General features: G+C 40.6%; 1 protein-coding gene across 1 annotated transcript in view; it reads right to left on the bottom strand.

The window, feature by feature from the left end:
• Positions 1-975: 975 nt before the first annotated feature.
• The window catches only part of rhbdd2 (rhomboid domain containing 2), a 39,727-nt gene continuing 28,264 nt past the window's right edge, over positions 976-12,438 (bottom strand). Inside the window, exon 4 of the mRNA XM_072243107.1 lies at positions 976-6,970. Within this exon, the coding sequence (XP_072099208.1) occupies positions 6,409-6,970 (562 nt within the window). The 3' untranslated portion in view covers positions 976-6,408. The remainder of the gene's footprint in view (positions 6,971-12,438) is intronic.

Below are 12,438 nucleotides of genomic sequence, written 5' to 3' on the forward strand. Positions count from 1 at the left end.
CAAGGTTGTATGGAGGACCAGCAGTTACCCATGCTGCAAGTCTCCCCTCTCCACGACATCAATGTTGTCCAAGGGAAGAGCATTAGGACCCATACAGCTTGGCACCAGTGTCGTCGCAGAGCAATGTGTGATTAAGTGCCTTGCTCAAGGACACAACACATGCTGCCTCGGCTGGGGCTTAAACTCACGACCTTCAGGTCGCTAGTCCAATGCCTTAACCACTTGGCCACGTGCCCACTCTAATACAAGGAGGCATAACATTAAGGTGCTGGGAGGAAAGTATAGGAGGGGATGTCAGAGGCAGATGCATTAAGGACATTTAAGAGACTCTTAGAAAGACACTCTTAGAAAGACACATGGATGAAAACAAAATAGAGGGCCGTATGGGTGGGAAGGTTTAGATTGATGGTTATAAGGGGTCCACAATGTTGTGGGCCAATGGGCATGTTCAATGCTGTACTGTTCTACGTTCTTAAAAATGTTACAGATAATATAAATATCAAGCAATTTAAATATATACTTTGAAACAATAGATGTGAAGTAGTAAGTGATGCAATTAAAGAGGGTAACTACTGATGAAATTTAACCTGTCCTTGGCAACTTCTGTACTTTTCAGAAAAAAAGTAATAATAAAGAACTGAAGAACAATGGCAATCTGTGTTCTTACTGCTCTTTTAATATTGTAACAGAACTAACCAAAAATAGATTCCGAAACCACATCAGGAAACACTGCATCAGAATTAGAGGGCAGAGGTAGATTGACAATTCACCATCAGTCTGAAAGAAAGTTCTCGTAGTTTTTATCCTGTTAATGCTCCTTCTGTGATCCCTGTTGATGACAGACTTTAATTCAAGGTCGTCCTTGATGTTCACCAGCTGATAACATCAAGCTGGCTGGGCAGACAATCACATTAAACATATTTCAGGAAGCAAAATGCAGTTTTAATTTTTTTTTAAACCATTACACAATTACAATACGAAATAGTAGATTTTTATTTTATAAAAAACATTTTTAAATTCCTTACATTTTGAAATAGTCATCCGAAGAAACAATACAAATGGACAAGATGAGTTTCAGAACCAGTTAACTTTTAAATTACTGCCATCAAGTTAAGGCTTTCAGGGTATTACACAGCAGGTGTTACAAATTCTGATCATTTCAAGTGATTTCCCAACTTCCTTCCAAGGCTGCAAAACACTGCAGTTCTGGAGGCGATCTCTATCATTGATAGCAATGCCATCAAACAATACACGTGCTCTAAACAATATAATGTGAATAGGGGTAACTCATTACAAAATCTGTTCAAGAAGTCTGATTGAAGAGGTGGGTTGTCAGATGGTCTTAAAGTAGGAGAGGTAAGGAGGATGGAAGTTTAATACTTAGGTACCTAAAGCCAATGGTAAAATTGTACATGAAACAGAGCCAAAATTCAAGCTTCACGGAGATCTGAAGTTATAGATCTGTATGTTACAGAAAGAGAAAGACGAGATACTAAAGGATCTTTAAAAAAACCTGATCAAAAAAGCCATAGCAATCTAAGGCTACAGGGTTGATGGGTGAATAAGAACTAGCAGGGGTATCAGAATTTCTGAACTCAAATGTATCACAAGACAAAGGAGCAGAAATAGGCCATTCGGCCCATCGAGTCTGCTCCACCACTCCACCATGAGCTAAACTATTCTCCCATCTAGTTCCAATCTTCAGCTTTTTCCTCATATCCCTTGATACCCTGACTAATTAGATACCTATCAATCTCCTCCTTAAACACCCTCAATGTTGAGGCTCTTCATCAGGACTCAGTTATTTACTAATAATTAAAACTGGGCTTACTGTCCTTAAATATTTACTATCCTCCCAGGTGATATCTGTTTATAATCCCACTTAATTTTTGGAAGTATATGAAAAAAAAGTCATATTTTAAACAGAAGAGATACAGCAGATGCTGGAAATCCAGAGCAACACATGCAAGATGCTGAAGGAACTCAGCAAGTCAGACAACATCGATGGAGGGGCCCTGGTGAAGGTTTTCAGCCTAAAAAAATGACTGTTTATTCCCTTCCATGGATGCTACATGACCTGCCGAGTTCCTCCAGTATTTTGCACATTTCCTTTAAAAAGGAGGTGAAGATAGAAAAGCTGGTCACACTGAGACTCCAGCCCTGCACTGTACAATTTGCCCAGCCGGGATTTGGTCCCCTTCAGAAAAATCCATTTGCACCTACCGGAAATAAAGAGAGCAGCGGGCATCCTGTATCAGGCAAGGGTTCGCCTCAGGAGATGACTTCTATGTTAAAGCTGAACAGAAGTCTTGTGCATTCCCACTCTGATCCATGTAGGCCATCACTAGTTACTGGCCTCCATTCCAAGAAATAACTTTCAACCACCACTCTGTTATTCCTACTTCTGAACCAAGTTTGAATCTTCCTGACTGGCTCTCCCTGGATTCCCCAGCACCTAACCTTTAGACCAGTCTGTCATGTGGGACCTTGTTGAAGGTCTTGCTAAAATGCAAATAGACAACATCCACAGGCTTACCCTCATTTACCTTTCTGGTTACCTTTAAAAAACAAAGCTCAACTTCCCACACACAAAGTTATGACGAATCCACCTAATCACACTCTGTCGATCAAAATGCTGGTAAATCCTGTCCCTCAGAATTTTCACCATAACTTTCCCACTACTGATGTCAGGCTGACTGCTTAATTCCATGGCTGGTCCTCCTTACTCTTTTTAAACAATGGAACATCATCAGCTGCCTTCCATAAGGAGGGAACTTCACCAGTGGCTAATGATGAGTGAAATATTTCCACAAGGGCCTCGGCCATTTCATCACTAGCCTTCCACAAGAGGACACACTTGGTCAGGCCCTGGGAATTTATCCACCTTAACACGTTGTAAGGCTGCAAACACCTGGTAATACACATGTCCTCCAAAACATCTCTGCTTGTTTTCCTTATCTCTTGAGTAATTACGATCTTCTTCTCAGTTAACAAATCCCACCTTTGCAGCCTTGGCAATCTCTAAAGAGACCTACTCTCTCGTTAGCCACCATACTAATATAGCTATAGAACTTGTTGGGAATTTCCTTAACCTTACCTTCCAGATCCATCTCATACCCTGTCGTTGCTCTCTTGATTTCCCCCTTAACAGTATTCTTAATCCATCCATAGTCATCAAGGGATATGCGCAACCTAAACCCAATGTATGTTTCCTTTTTGTTGACCTGAGCCTCAATATTTCTCATTAGCCAAGGTTCTCCAAATTTGCCAGGTTTCCCCTTCATCTCAACAGGAACATCCTGCTCTTAGACAATTGATATTACACTCTTAAAAGCTTTCCACTTGCTCTTCATTTTTCCCCCTTTCAACAAGCTCACCCAATCAACCTCTGCTAGATACTATCTAATTCCCCCCAAAATTAGCCCTGCTTCATTTTAAGACCCTTATCTGTGATCCTGACTTAGCCTTTTCCATCACTATCTAAAAACTAATAGAATTATGTTTATTAGATGCAAAAGTACTCCCTGATTACCACTTCTGGTACTTGCCCTTTCTTGTTTCCTAACAGGAGGTTCAGTATTGCACTGTCCCAAGTCGGGTCCTCTATATATTGAGGCAGTTTAATGGAAAGTGCCTTTACCAATTTTTGAGATTAAAATGGGCTAAACTATAAATTATTCTATCTCCTTTATTTTTGAATGCATCCATCTGTGGATGTGCTCATTGGTCTCAGGTAGATACAAACGCATGTAATTAGCTACTTGTGTTTTAACGCCCCACACAGACTTCCAATCTGCACCCTGTAAGGCATGAAAATGCCCAAACGCAGGCCTGAAGGTCTGAGTCGACATTCCCTTTGTTTTAACAGGACGTCAAACTGCTGGCCTACTGTGGTAATGTACATTCCAAATTTTATCACAGTATTTTGTGCTATTTTAGCCTTACACTTAAGTTTTCCCACTGAAATCATTCCCATTTCTGTTCAAGCTTTTCGCAATGTTACGAATTGCAGGCAGAAGCAATCACTAACCACTTTAAATTAGTTTTTTTTTCAACCATCCCAAGAATTAATTTATTCTCCAAGCCACTTTGCCACCTTCCCAAAGGACAGCAAGTTACTGTATTATTACCAAAAAATATAAACATCCAATCAGCTTCAAAATTTCAGCTGCATTTAACAGAAGGCACTCTTAATGTAATCAAATATTCAGAATACATAGTGAAAGTGCTTCTGTAATACAAGTGTATTAGGAAGCGATTTGAAGATGCATTTAAACCTGAGATGAAGGGCACCCTCAGTTCGTCTTCATCCCCTGCTGCCTATTTTTTTTTAAGAACTGTTTTGTAGACAAAAATACACAATTCAATTTTTGTCAGTAGGACAAGAATGAAAAGTACAGAGAATTAGCTGTTCTTTCAGAATTAAATATTTCCAGGACAATGGTGCTCAAAGCTTTTCCTTCCTAATTCATTTTAATTTGCATTATTCAGATTAAGTAATGATTGTTGCTTTCAAATGCAAGTCAAACTCCGAGGTAAACAAACACATCTAAGATGTGTATTCCTTAAGTTTTTGGCCAATGGACACAAGCCAACACTTTGGGTTACTTCTAATTTGTCTTGCAGTAACTATATTATTTGGACAGTTATATGTATTTACTCAAAAGAAAAGTGAACGTAACTCAGCCAAGCTACCATTTCCCGAGGATATGAGGCAGTGTATGTTAGAAGATAGAAAGCTAGGCAAGAGACCATTGGAATAGACACGTTCACAGGTAACAAAATTATTTCTATTGTTAAAATTGTTGACAGAATTTCAGCTGGCGACAAGGAAGCTCACAGAGAAGGCTGGTTGAGTGGTGTCGCAACAACATTGCAGTCAACATCAGTAAGACCAAGGAATTGAATGTGGACTTCAGGAAGGGGAAAATGAGGTAGGACCCTGGCCCAACATACTGATGCAATTACAAAGGCAGCACGACAGCGGCTATATTTCATTAGGAGTTTGAGGAGTCTTGATATGTCAATAAAGACTCTGGGAAATTTCTACAGATGTACTATGAAAAGCTTTCTAACTGGCTGCATCACTGACTGGTATGGAAGAGCCATTGCACAGGATCAGAAAGTTGCATTAAAGGCACTAGTCTCCCCAGCAAAGAGGTATCATAAAGCAATGCCTCAGAAAAGGCAGCATCCATCATTAGAACCCCCATCACTCAGAGCATGCCCTCTTCTAATTGCTACCTTTAAGGAAGAGGTATAGGAACCTGAAGTCACTCATTCAACATTTTAGGTTGTACCTCTCCACCATCAGATTTCTGAATGGACAATGAACCCATATACACTACCTCTTTTTTTTTTTACTATTTGCACTACTTAATTTTTACATATGTCTTACTGTAATTCATAATTTTTTACTATTATGTATTGCAATATATTGCTACTGCAAAACAAACTTCAGAACATATGCCAGTGATATTAAACTTGATTCTGAAATATTGAATAAGGTTTTGGCAGCAAAGGAACTGAGGAAGGGGGTGAAATGAACACAACTATGGAGTCAAAAGTGGACAGACTTTGCAATGGAGCATACAAATCATCAGCAGCCTTAGTATCATGTTTACAGTCTCCAGCACTACTAACCTAATGATATCAAAACAATGGAAACTCATCCTTACATTTCCCCACCTCACTATTGAAAGAAAGTCTTGCCATCACTCCTACCTACCAGAAAAGGCGGCAAATATCAAGCTGGACTGACAGTAAAATAGGTAAAGACTGTGTTAGAATCTCCTTGCCCATTATCTCTGTCACACTGTAACATGCATGGAGGGCCACGTTTTCTTTTCTCCAGTACTTCACCTCTAATATACATCTCTTGGTCTAACAGAAATGACTATTATTCCATAACAGTACAAATCAGGTTTCACCATACAGTTGTCTCAGGTCTCAAGCCAGGATATTCGGGCCAGGATATTTCCAAAGTATGTTGTTTACAAAACGGTTATTAGCAATGTTAAATAAGCATGTCAAATGAATGAAAAATTCAGCCTGCTGATCATAGTTGCATGGGCATTTTAAATGGCAAGCAGAAACAAATTTCTCAAACTAAAAATGTAGCACAACAAATAAATGGAATTAAAAATTACTAAATACATGACATTTTTAATTCTAATGTTTGGCAAATGAACAGATGCAGACTTTTAAAAAATCTTTCATAACTTCAATTGCATACTAGTGATAGGATTCACAATGTATCAACATCCACTTTGGTGCTGTCTCAGAAGATTGAACTACAAAATTTTAACTTAAAATGACATCTTTAGTATGGAATGATGTTCCCTGTGATAATGATGGCCTGGTGCCTCATGTGTGCAGCTGCCTGCTAAAAAAAACCCAGAGCAAAACTTAGCCCATTAGCACAGAAAAGGAGTCTTGTTTGGAAGCAGAACTTTTAACACCCTTTTGGAGCCCCGGAGAACTATATTGTACGTCCCCAGAATATTGATAACTGGGTTTATGGTCGCAGGTATGCCCATCTTCAGGATTGTTCGTGTGCCCAAGATCATGGCCATGTTCAGATATAAAGACATCATGACTGTGTCCATGACCAGATGCATGCCCAAAGTCATGGCAGTGACTGTGCCCAGATGCCAGCCCAAATTCACAGCCAAGTCCACGTCCAGGTGTGTGTCCAACATCATGGCTGTGTCCATGTCCAAGTGCCTGCCTAAGATTATGGTTGAATACATGTCCAGATGGATGCATAATGTCATGACTGTATCCATGAACCACATCATATCCAAATCCAGGAGTACGTTCAAGATTATAACTATGATGCTGTTGCTGCACATTTCCATACAAACTAATCTGCTGTTTTAATATTGCTGAATTATAGCAGTGCTCTGGGTCAGTGGATGAAGGATAGTAATAAGTTTGAGTTGGGTAGGACCCTGGTTTAGGATTACACCTAAAATAAAAAGAAAACAAAGTTCTCAAGTTGAGTTGCAATTTACATTCCCATCAAATAAATGTTACTTACCAGTCAGTGACATCATGTTTCATACAGTGAAGTTACAGAGAACATCTAAAGTTAGTGCAAGGAGGTCACAAAATATATTTCTCACTTCCAGGAAATGACTTCTCATGAAACACTTCACATTCCAATTCTACTGTGTCATATATAGCTAGATGTGCAAGGGCCCTCGTCAGAAACTATTCCAGTCAGAGTAGTACAGCCAATGCATTCAAAATTACTGTATTGAATAACTAAATGCATTTCAGTGTAAGGGTCAAAGTAAACAGCCAGACATTACATCAAGGAGAAACAATACAAGCACATTTCCTTTAATCTTCTAGACAGCAACTAACTTGAAATAAAGTATTAAAACTTTCTCAAGGATTTGCAGATTTTCTAATCCAGGGATTGTTCAGCCAGTTCAGGAGGGGAAGGTGGGGGGGTGGGGGGGAGGGGGGTGAAAGGGAAAGAGATCTTTTCCTGGCAGGTTAGCAGAACTTGTTATTAGCTCAACATGATACTTCATCAGTCTGCTCCCTTTGTTGCCTCATTTGACTGAAACTATTACTTCAGTGTGTCTGAATGATATTTGGCACCCAGCTGGGACTAGAACTTATTAAGAAGTCTTACAATTACAAGTTCCTTTGGCACCTGGCCCAACCTCCAAGCTGCCATCCCGTCTCCCACTTTAAGAGGATACGGTGTATTTTGGTTAATTGTTCCAACTGGGACAGCAGCTTATTTGGCACAAGAGTTACTGCAGATGCTGAAAATCTAGAGCAACACACACAATGTCCTGATTGGCCCTTGGCTCAAGACATCGACTGTATATTCCCATTCATTGACTCTGTCTGACTTGCTGAGATCCTCCAGCATATTGTGTGTATTGCAACCGCTCAGTTAGGACAAGTCTTAAAGAACAAAAGCTATCGAGAAGATAACCAAAATCCTCTTCATTTATTTGAGATGCTGTGCAGTTTAATCGGGATAGGAGACTGTTGCCAAACAGTTTCTAACTACCCTCAGTCACATGCACTTGTGTGGCTGTTAGACATTACACTGAGCTTGGAGTGAAAATTTCTAAATAGCTTCAGTTGCACATGTTTGTGTGAAAATGTAGTGATTTTTGTCACTAATAGTTCTAGAGAACAAAGCAGTAAGACAATTCGGAAATGTTTTGCTCCCTGCAGTTCAAGCATTCAGGCTTGGAGATGCCAGAAATGGTCGTGGGTGAAAATTAAATGATTTCACTACATCAACAAGTCAGGGACTACAAAAAATTTGAAGGTATCAACAATCATCTTGGATGTTACAATTAAAATGAAGATTTGGAGGCAATCGTCAAAAGCATGGTATGGAGCCAGTGCATTATCTATACTTGGTGCCTACACTGAGTTTATTCATGTACAGTCAATCAAAAGAACATGGCAAAGTCCGCAGATAGATTCCACCGTTGACAACCATTAGGAAACAATAGTTAAATGGTAGTTTGTTTTTTTTTAATTTTTTTTTAAGCAATTTCTATGAAATTCTGTAAATGGAGCAGTGGCTTAATTGGGCCAAAATGTACTGGTCCTGCTGTGCCTAAATTAACCAGAATCCACTGTGTATATGTATAAATACCAATAATCCAACTACGCGAACAAACACTACTTTCCTGTCTTAATCCCCTCACCCAAATCAAAATGATTGCCAGTGGCATTCCTTTGGATCGAGCTACACCCTAATTAGACAACGAAGATAGGCCATTTCACTGGCATGCTCCCTTCACAAATTCAGATGCCAAGAAATCCAAAGCTCACTCCTATCACTGGCAATATACAATCAAAATACACACGTTCTTAACATGTGATTGTAAATGTTGAAATCAATTAAAAATAAAAAAAAAATTTGGTCATACAAAAACAAGAAATTTACTGCAAAGCTTAGCTGATAAAGAAAGTCTATGTAAGGCATTTAAAATTAAGCCATGTTCCAGGGTCAATCACAGAATGTTATTACTGAGTGAACTGAATACAAAAGTAAGGAGGTAATATTTTAAATACATAGGACTGGTGGGACTGCACCTACACCACTGTGTATGTTTTATTGCCTCCTTTAATAAGGAAGAGTGAAACTGAGTTTGAAGCAATTCAAGGACTAGTTACTGGACTGAAATCGGGAGAGGACAGACTCCATGTGTTTGGCATGCAGTTGCTGCAGTTCCAAAGAGTACAATTGTATCAATAGCGCTATCAAGCAAAACTAACTGATCAATAACCTGAGGCTTACATTTTGTCAGGTCCATTCACAGCCTTGATCTATACATGGATTACAAGAGTTGAGTTCCAAGGCAAGGTGGGAGCAAATACCCCTGCATCGAAGTACCTTAAATGGAGTCAACAGCATCTTCGGAAGGAAGATCAAGGACTCCACTGGTTGAAGTCATACCTTGGATAAAGAAGGCTATGGTTGCTGAGGTCTAATATCCCAAGCAGTACCTTAGTTCCAATTATTTTCAGCTACTTCATCAATGAACTTTGTTTTTTTCAAAAAAATATGCAGTGGGTATCTTTGTGATGATTACTCAAAATCCTATCCCCACCTCCTCAGCAAATAAAGCAATCCACGTCTTCACTGAGCAAGATTAGACCACATTCTGCCAGGGGCTGACAAGTGACTTTAAAGTGCCAGGCAATTAGAATTTCCAACAAGAGTCACAGAAACTTACAAAACATACAGCACAATGCAGGCCCTTCGGCCCACAAAGCTGTGCTAAACATGTCCCTACCTTAGAACTACCTAGGCTTTACCCATAGCCCTCTATTTCTCTAAGCTCCACGTAGCCATCCAGGAGTCTCATAAAAGACCCTATTGTTTCCGCCTCCACCGCCGCCACCGGCAGCCCATTCCACCTCTCACCACTCTCTGCATAAAAAAAATTCCCCTGACATCTCCTCTGTACCTACTTTCAAGCAGATTAAAACTATGCCCTCTCGTGCTAGCCATTTCAGCCCTGGGGAAAAACTTCTGACTATCCACATGATTAATGCCTCTCATTATCTTGTACACCTCTATCAGGTCACCTCTCATTCTCTGTCGCTCCAAGAAAAGGCTGAGTTCATTCAACCTATTCTCATAAGGCATGCTCCCCAATCCAGGCAACATCCTTGTAAATCTCCTCTGCACCCTTTCTATGGTTTCCACATCCTTCCTATAGTGAGGCGACCAGAATTGAGCATGATACTCCAAGTGGGGTCTGACCAGGGTCCTATATAGCTACAACATTACCTCTCGGATCTTAAAATCAAATCCCACAATTGATGAAGGCCAATGCACCGTATGCCTTTTTAACCACAGAGTCAACCTGCGTAGCAGCTTTGTGTGTCCTGTGGACTCGGACCCCAAAATCCCTCTGATCCTCCACACTGCCAAGAGTCTTACCATTAATGCTATATTCTGCCATCACATTTGACCTACCAAAATGAACCACCTCACACTTACCTGGGTTGAACTCCATATGCCATTTCTCAGCCCAGTTTTGCATCCTATCAATGTCCCATTGTAACCTCTGATAGCCCTCCACATTACCCACAACACTCCCAACCTTTGTGTCATCAGCAAATTTATTAACCCATCCCTCCACTTCCTCATCCAGGTCATTTATAAAAATCACAAAGAGCAGGGGTCCCAGAACAGATCCCTGAGGCACATCACTGGTCACTGGCCTGCAGGCAGAATATGACCCATCTACAAACACTCTTTGCCTTCTGTGGGCAAGCCAGTTCTGGATCCACAAAACAATATCCCCTTGGATCCCATGCCTCCTTACTTTCTCAATAAGCCTTGCATGGGGTACCTTATCAAATGCCTTGCTAAAATCCATATACACTACATCTATGGCACTACCTTCATCAATGTGTTTAGTCACATCCTCAAAAAAATCAATCGGGCACGTAAGGCATGACCTGCCTTTGACAAAGCCATGCTGACAATTCCTAATCATATTATGCCTCTCCAAATGTTCATAAATCTTGCCTTCTCCATCAACTTCTCAACCACTGAAGTAAGACTCACTGGCCTATAATTTCCTGGGCTATACCTACTCCTTTTCTTGAATAAGGGAACAACATCTGCAACCCTCCAATCCTCCGGAACCTCTCCCATCTTCATTGATGATACAAAGATCATTGTCAGAGGTTCAGCAATCTCCTCCCTCGCTTCCCACAGTAGCCTGGGGTACATCCCGCCTGGTCCCAGTGACTTATCCAACTTGATGCTTTCCAAAAGCTCCAGCACATCCTCTTCCTTAATAACTACATTCTCAAGCTTTTCAGTCCACTCCAAGTCATCCCTACAATCGCCAAGATCCTTTTCCATAGTGAATACTGAAGCAAAGTATTCATTAAGTACCTCCGCTATTTCCTCTGGTTCCATACACACTTTTCCACTGTCACACTTGATTGGTCCTATTCTCTCATATCTTATCCTCTTGCTCTTCACATACTTGTAGAATGCCTTGGGGTTTTCCTTAATCCTGTCCGCCAAGGCCTTCTCATGGCCCCTTCTGGCTCTCCCAATTTCATTCTTAAGCTCCTTCGTGCTAGCCTTATAATCTTCTAGATTCCTATCATTACCTAGTTTTTTGAACTTCTCATAAGCTCTTCTTTTCTTGACTAGATTTACAACAGCCTTTGTACACCACAGATCTTGTACCCTACCATCCTTTCCCTGTCTCATTGGAATGTACCTACTCAGAACCCCATGCAAATATCCCCTGAACATTTGCCACATTTCTTCCATACGCTTCTATGAAAACATCTGCTTCCAAGTTCCTTCCTGATAGTCTCATATTTCCCCTTACTCTAATTAAATGTTTCCCTAACTTGTCTGTTCCTATCTCTCTCCAATGCTATAGTAAGGGAGGTAGTCTAACCACCTACTCTTGACATTCAATGGCTTTACCACTGCCAAGTTTATGATCATTCAAAAGCCAGAGGTCACCATTGACTAAGCTCAGCTGGCCCAGGTGCCACAGTATGGCAGCTACACAGCAGATCAGAAGTTAAGCATCCTACAGCAAGAGATTTAACCTCTGACCCCAAGTCTTTTCCACTGTCTACAGGAAACAACTCAAAAGCAGACACAATGATCTCAGTTTGTCTGGATGAGTGCAACTCCAATAACCTCTGAGAAGTTGACATTCTCTAGTACAAAGGAGCCTGACTGACTGGTACACCATCCACCAGCTAATCATCCATCCTCTCTACCGTAGCTGCAAAAAGAAATGCAGCTTCTAGCTTAGGCTAATCGAATAACACCCACCAAACATGCTCTCTGAAGCCAAAGAACGGCAGCAGATACATAGAAATACCACCACATGCACATTCTTCTCCACAGCTCACACACTATCTGACTGTAAACATTACTGGACCTCTGTC

Source organism: Mobula birostris, chromosome 25, assembly GCF_030028105.1.
Source record: "Mobula birostris isolate sMobBir1 chromosome 25, sMobBir1.hap1, whole genome shotgun sequence".
NCBI lineage: Eukaryota > Metazoa > Chordata > Chondrichthyes > Myliobatiformes > Myliobatidae > Mobula > Mobula birostris.